The sequence below is a fragment of the Grammomys surdaster genome, unplaced genomic scaffold (genome assembly GCF_004785775.1).
Source record: "Grammomys surdaster isolate TR1022 unplaced genomic scaffold, NIH_TR_1.0 141, whole genome shotgun sequence".
NCBI classification, from domain to species: Eukaryota; Metazoa; Chordata; class Mammalia; order Rodentia; family Muridae; genus Grammomys; species Grammomys surdaster.
This window is the reverse complement of record NW_021604599.1, coordinates 3,195,056-3,202,723: the sequence shown is the minus strand read 5'-3', so window position 1 is coordinate 3,202,723 and position 7,668 is coordinate 3,195,056. Positions and strand designations below refer to the sequence as shown.

Here is a 7,668-nt window from a genome sequence, read left to right as displayed (position 1 = left end):
ACACACACACACACACACATATATATATATATATATATATATATATATATATATATATATTATATACATGAATATAAACTGCTCAGTCTGGTCAATGTCATATACATTTTTTCCGAGTTGACTACTCAGTATTGGATAACCAATTGCTGTGCTCTTCCCTGAAGAAAACTATTTCTCCCACTCTTAATATTCCTAAGTTGCCTATAATTGCCTTTGGTTTTTTGTTTAGAGTTTAGGCCTCCTGGAATTTTTCACCTTTTCCTAATAAATTCCAGTTCTATTTGTTCAAAAACAATTGGAAGAAGAAGGGGAGGAGGGGGAGGAAGAGAGAGGAGAGGAAGAAGAGGAAGAGGAAGAAGGAGAAGGAGAAGAAGAAGACAGTGACAAATTTGTGCTTATGTGAGCTTTTCGTTCATCTCTGCTATAGCAGATAGGACAAGACATACAGAAGAAGACCTGAATGACACACTTAGCCATCCTCACCTAGTTAATATGTCTAGAGCACCAGCTGCAGAATATCTGGTGCTTCTAGGTTTGTGTCCAGCCCTCACCAATGCAGTTGTCTAGCAAAGTTGCAAGAGAACTTCTCATTGAGCATGAAGTTGGAAATCTTGAACTTTTTCTTCTTTTTTCTTTTTAAATTCTTTAATCTTTTTTTTCACAGTCTAGACTTTATCCCACTCCTGGTTCACCCTCCAGCTGTTCCACTTCCCACACCTCCCTCCAACTCCCTGTCTCCAAGAAGATGTCCCCACTCCCACAGCCCACCAAACCTCCCCACTCCCTGGGGCTCCAAGTCTCTTGAGAGTTAGGTGCATCTTCTCTGACTGAGGCCAGACCAGGAAGTCCTGCTGTATATGTGTTGGGGGCCTCATATCAGCAGGTGTATGCTGCCTGGTTGGTGGCTCAGTGTCTGAGAGATCCTGGGGGTCCAGGTCAGTTGAGACTGCTGGTCTTCCTATAGGGTTGCCCTAATTCCCAGCTCCTTCCAGCCTTTCCCTAATTCAACCACAGGGGTTACCAGCTTCTGTCCATTGGTTTGGTGTAAATATCTGCATCTGACTCTTTTAGCTGTTTGTTGGGCCTTTCGAAAGGCAGTCATGATAGGCCCCCTACCTACCTGTAAGCACACTATACCATCAGTAATAGTATCAGGCCTTGGAGCCTCCCCCTGAGATGGATCTCAATTTGGGCTGGTTACTGGACCTCTTTTTCCTCAGGCTCTTCTCCATTTTTGTCCCTGCAGTTCTTTCAGACAGTAACAATTCTGGGTCAGCATTTTTGACTGTGGGATGGTAACCCCAACCCTCCACTTGATGTCCTGTCTTTCTACTGGAGGTAGATTCTGCAAGTTCCCTCTCCCCACTGTTGGGTGTTTATCTAAGGTTCCTCCCTTTGAGTCTGAGAGTCTCTCACCTCCCAGGTCTCTGGTATATTCTAGAGGGTCCCCCAACCTCCTACCTCCCCAGGTTGCCTGTTTCCATTCTTTCTGCTGGCCCTCAGGGCTTCAGTCCTGTTCTACCCCCCAAGTACCTGATCATGTTCCCCTCTCTCCCTCCCTGTCGCCTTTCCCACCCAGGTTCCTCCCTCCCCCAACTCCCTCCTGTGATTGCTTTCTTCTCCCTCCCAAGTGGGATTGAGGTATCCATGGAAACTGAACAACTCTCTACCCAATGATAACTTGGTCAGAAAAGAAATAAAGAAAGAAATGAAAGACTTTCTGGAATTCAATAAAAATGAGGACAAAGCATACCCAAATTTATGGGACACAATGAAAGCAGTGCTAAGAGGAAAAGTTATAGCACTAAGTGCCCTGATAAAGAAATTGGAGAGATCTTACACTAACAACTTAACAGCACACCTGAGAGCTCTAGAACAAAAAGAAGCAAACACACCCAAGAGGAGTAGGCAGCAGGAAATAATCAAACTCAGGGACCAAATCAACCAAATAGAAACAAAGAGAATGATATAAAGAATCAACAAAACCAAAAGCTGGTTCTTTGAGAGAATCAACAAGCTAGATAAGCCCCTAGCCAAACTAACTAAAGGGCCCAGAGACAGTATCCAAATTAACAAAGTCAGAAATGAAAAGGGAGATATAACAACAGAAACTGAAGAAATTTTAAAAATCATCAAATCCTACTACAAAAGCCTATATTCAACAAAACTGGAAAATCTAGATGAAATGGATGATTTTCTAGAAAGATACCACATATCAAAGTTAAATAAAGACCAGGTGAACTATCTAAATAGGCCCATATCCCCTAAGGAACTAGAAGAAGTCATTAAAAACCTCCCAACCAAAAAAAGCCCAAGGCCACACGGCTGTAGTGTAGAATTCTACTAGACATTCAAAGAAATCATGAACTTTTAAAACTACTTCCACCTCTGAAACTCTAAAATTTGCTCATCTTTTCTCAAGAATATTAACCCAGTCCAACTTCCTCATTATGCATAGTTGGGGATACCTCTCTAACTACTTCCCAATGAAAAAAGGGCTGTGAAGGCATTTCTGATATTGTTACTGTGTAGAGTGGGAGTTCCCATCTCTTCCTGAAACCATGGTGGTTTGTTTAGCTAAGTATCTATCCCTTTCTGACGTCTCTCTTTATTTATACCCCACAAAGCAAAGTCTCAGCCAAGCACCTGACTCCTGGTCCTCCTCTTTCTGAATCATCTCTTTGCTCAGCCAAGATGAATTTCTTGTTTAGAGCCCTCCCACAGGAGTTGGCTGAACCTCCCAAAGTCTATGGTTTATTTTCCACATTTACCCCCAAAGTCACAAAAGATAGACATAAGATACAGCATGATATAATGAAATACTTCTAAGAGGATGCTGAACCAAGAGAAAATAAGTGTGGCTAATCTAGAGGTAAAGCAGGCACTTGAAAATTTTGCTTCAGATACTGTTTGATTGCCAGAGACAGCCCAAAACTTGGTTCCAAGAGATTGGGAAGACTAGACCAAGTCATTCAGTAGACTGTGTCCGAGCCCAAGTCTATGAATTCTGAGGCTTACTAGATCCATCAAGAGAACACAATCTTCCCGTTCATGTTATTTCTTGGCCCATTGTGGTATTTCCAATACAAAGTGCTATGATAAAAATGCAGACATTCACATCTCTCCACCATCTCAAGCATTTGGTTTCCCTATTTACAAGCTAAGAATCCAAAATTTACCAACCTCAAATGGTCTTTGTATACTTTAAATAAGATAATGGTCAGGTTACTGGGCTAGGGCCAAATTCTATGGCCACTTAACCCCTCCTCTTCTCAAAGTTTTTGAAAACATCAACAACATACAAGAATGCACAGCCATATGGGAAGTGAACATCATCTGTTGGGTGAAAAGTGGTATGGCCACATGATTTTGCCCTCCTCTCCCTGTTTGGAGCATCTCTGGATGATTTACATTGGAGAACATAGAAACCCAGTGCCTCTTCTTCCCTGCTCCCTCTTCTTAATCTAGAAGCACAGATTTTCAGTTTAGATCCTGTTCCAGTTTTATTTCTGTGGCTGTGATAAAAAAAAAAAAAACCATGAGGAAATAAAACATATTGTTGAAGGAATTGTTTGGCTTACAGTTTAGAAACTCAGGGTAGCTACTCAAATCACATCCAGAGTCAAGAGCAGAAAGAAATGAATGCACACACATTTGCTTGCTCTTGTGTAGCTCAGGGCCAACCTGCCTAGGAAACTGCACCGCCCATGGTGGGCTAGGTCTTCCCATATCACCCTAACTAAAGTAATACCCTGTAGAAATGCCCACTGACCAACTCAATGTGGACAATCCCTCATTAAGGTGCTTCCCCCAGATGACTCTAGGCTGCATCAAGTTGACAATTAAAGTTAACGATTACAGATCCTAAATCCATTCATAAGAGATAAGAATATCTTTCTTATGGCTTGGGGTATATAGCACAGCAGAGAATACTTGCCTAACATGTACAGTGCCCTGGGATTAATCCCTAGTAGTGGAATTAATCTCTGGGGAAACCCAGATTCTCTGTGTCTCTGGATATAACTAGTTAAATTAATAAGTTACTACATGGAGGCAGAACAGAGAAAGACAGAGAGGCAAAACACATGGGAAAGGGTTTGATCATTTCTTCCTCCTGCCTGTTCTACATTAGGTAAAAAGGACATGGCACAAAGCTTACAGTTAAGATTCAGTAAATCCTATGTATTTAAGGTTTTTTTCGTATAGCTGTTATCCACCTGGGTATGGTGATGCAGGTCTATAATCCCAGCACTTATGATGCAGAGACCAGAGAGCAGCAAATTTAAGTTCATCCTGGAATACATAGTGAGGTCAAGGCCAGCCTGGGGTACATTGAGAGAGCCTGTCTCAAAAACAAAATCTAAAAAGTACTATATAGTTGCTATTACTTTAATATGAAATAGTTTTCCCAAAGAGTATTATGTTCATATATATTCCAGTAGTTTAAGAAACTGTCTTATCACACCTGTTACAATTGCCTCCCACCACTGTGACAGTACACCTGACATAAACAACTCAGGGGAGGGAGGATTTATTTTAGCTCACAGTTTCAGAGGTTTCAGCCCATTGTGTTCAGAAAGGTACAGCAAAACAGAACTCGCATCACGGCTTGTTTTCACCATGATTTGTTTGGGTTTCCAGCCTGTGGGATGGTGCTGCCTAATTCTCTCTGGAAAAGCCCTCATAGACACACCTATAAGTACATTTTGCCAATATTCCAGGAGCTTCTCATCCAATCAAATTGACAAGATTAACCATCTCAACAACTGTGTTTTTTACTTCAGATTGCCTTTACTTCAATGACTGTACTACATATTTAAGGAAATATTTCCCACTTAATGAGAGCCAGGACTTACTCCTCTTCTATCATCAAAACCCCAGAGCTTAGTCTCAACTCTCCCAGCTATATGCATGTGGTTTGATACTTGTTAATTTTTAGGTGTGGCCTAAGATTGTTGGATCATCTTTGTGCCTTCCTGACTCTCCAAATATCTCCTTTTAGTTTTAGATTTCTGTGTTCTAGAAAGCAGGAAATCACATGTGAATAGTTTATTCAGCATATTATGCACAGAACATGTCTGTACTGAGAAGAAACACACCCAGCACTTATTTACAGCTCTTACGTAGGTCCTTATTTTCCTCCTCCTAATCGAAAAGATGGAAAGGATGGAACTTTTGAGTAAACTATCTACTCATGATGTGTGAAAGGTGATCTGTTGGGGTAATCTAGTGCCATCTATGTATCTATTCTCTCAGCTCTCCCCACCCTCCAATTATGAGATAATTTAGAATACAAGAGGCCGGAGAATATGACATCCTAGTCCAGATCTAGGATGTAAGTTTGCAGCCTTCCTATTTTCAAACATTGAGTCCATCGGTCTTTATTCTTTATTTGGGCACCACTCTCGACCTACCTGTCTTCAGTCAACCCCAACAAAAATTAGGAATATCAACAAGGTATCTTTGTTGTACTGTACAAATGAAAACTATTCAATCTATACAAACTAATGACCTTGGGACATAGAAAATATTTTTGAGTTTAGAAAAGCGTATCACCTAAGATCAATAGTGAGCATTGTGTTTCTTCTTGCATTGAGTAGTGTCGTACAGCAATCCAAACAACACTTCTTTTTCTTCTGTTGTCCAGCTTCTTACATGAAGATAGACACTAGGATCCTAGAGGTTCCGGGGACAGGGGAGGTGCAGCTCACCTGCCAGGCTAGAGGTTACCCCCTAGCAGAAGTGTCCTGGCAAAATGTCAGTGTTCCTGCCAATACCAGCCACATCAGGACCCCTGAAGGCCTCTATCAGGTCACCAGTGTTCTGCGCCTAAAGCCTCAACCTAACAGAAACTTCAGCTGCATGTTCTGGAATACTCACACGAAGGAGCTGACTTCAGCCACCCTTGACCCTCTGAGTAAGTGGGGCCCCGATTTCCTAGCCCTATCAATTAGAGTTCAGGTATATGAACTATATGTAACTTTTATTCACAAGAGATAATTGTCATTTGGAAGCTTACTACTGAATAAGCCCACCTTTTCTAGTTCTTTTTTAACTCTGGCTGATTGGTTCAACTCAGCTCTTCTGGATCAAAATTTCTCTCCAAACTGACTGGTTCAATGTGAGTTCTCTTGGCTTCTGACTGAATTCATCACTTGGCCTCAAACTAACTGGCAATGTTTTAAACTTCTGGTTCCTTCTCATTCTCTGGCTCATTCTGTATTCACTTGAAACCTATATCTTTGTAAAACTAACTGCTTCTCTCTCTCTCTCTCTCTCTCTCTCTCTCTCTCTCTCTCTCTCTCTCTCACACACACACACACACACACACACACAGACACTGTTCTCTCTTAAGCCACTTTTCTTTCCTGTCTGTTCTCATAAGAGTTGGGCATATCATATCTGACTCACTTTGTCAAATATTTCTCTGATTTGTCACTTTGTCTGCTCCTCAATTACAAATCACTTTCAAACTTAGCTGCTTCCTTCTACAAACTAACCAAATCTTCATGGTTTTGGATTAAAGGTGTGTACTAAGGGTTTGGCTGTGTTCCAGCTATAGATATTAAAGGTATGTAATTCCATAGACCTAGAAGGTTTTTGGATGTGATCCCTTGCCAGACCAGCCATGTTGCTGGATTAAAATTCCTCTCCCCCCCAAACAGATAGTGTACTCATATGAGGCATTCAGAAAGGTGTTATAAAAGACCCTTCATGAAGTCGAGATAGAATATAGAAGAACTACAAGGGTAGAATGGGACAAAGATCTCTACTGTTGAGGAAGAGTTACCACTGTTGGAGATGCTGCCAGAAGACAGCTGTGAGACAGCACCTCTTGGAGTGTTTCACCTGAGCAGCTTGAAGGAGAGCAGTATGTAAATGAAACACCATGACGACACCTCAGGTTCCCAGTGTCCTAGTTGTCTCAGATTGGCTGGTGTGTGTGTGTGTGTGTGTGTGTGTGTGTGTGTGTGTGTGTGTATGTGTCCCTTCCTCACTATGTGTTCCCTGAACTTGATCCAAATGTTGTGGGGACTCCACAAAGAAGATTGATCAGCATGGGTTTAAGCCAATAGAAAATCATTATTAGCCAGCTGTCCACTATACTGGGTGTCTGAGATCACAGTGTAGCCCGAAGCCTTTCTCACAATGAGTCGTTAAGCACAAAAATCATATTCTGAGTTGACGCACTTCAGTTAACAAGAACAGTTACCAGAAGCAGAATCAGAACTACAGAAGCCAGAAAAGCAAAGTTAGTATATTTAGAGACTTTCCTAGAACTATAAACTTTGATGGATCAGGTCTTTGCTTTTATTTGGCAGGTGGGGCTGTCTATGTGCTGAGTTTTATGGCCTGAGTGGCACTTCCTTTATGGAGTCAGTTGTGCTAAGGTCTGGGGTCCTGTTAGATTCCTCACTGGTCTTAGAGAATGAAATCATAGGCTCATACTATTTTAGTTCAAGGTACAAGGCCTCATGGTTGATCCAGTCAGAAGAATGACATGCCCAGTGAGTGCTAATAGCAGATAGTTAGCCAAGGGGACCAAGAGAACAGAGACTGGTATCAATTATCTGACTTAGGGTTTTCTCTCTTTTTCATTTTTCTCATTTTTTTCTTTTCTTTTCTTTCTTTCTTTCTTTCTTTCTTTCTTTCTTTCTTTCTTTCTTT

At 41.4% G+C, this 7,668-nt stretch overlaps 1 protein-coding gene across 1 annotated transcript in view; it reads left to right on the top strand.

Annotated features, from left to right (window-relative positions):
- Pdcd1lg2 (programmed cell death 1 ligand 2) overlaps positions 1–7,668 on the top strand; it is a 45,485-nt gene that overhangs the window by 13,440 nt on the left and 24,377 nt on the right. The window contains exon 3 of the mRNA XM_028764066.1: positions 5,648–5,917. Coding sequence (XP_028619899.1) covers positions 5,648–5,917 — 270 coding nt within the window. The remainder of the gene's footprint in view (positions 1–5,647; positions 5,918–7,668) is intronic.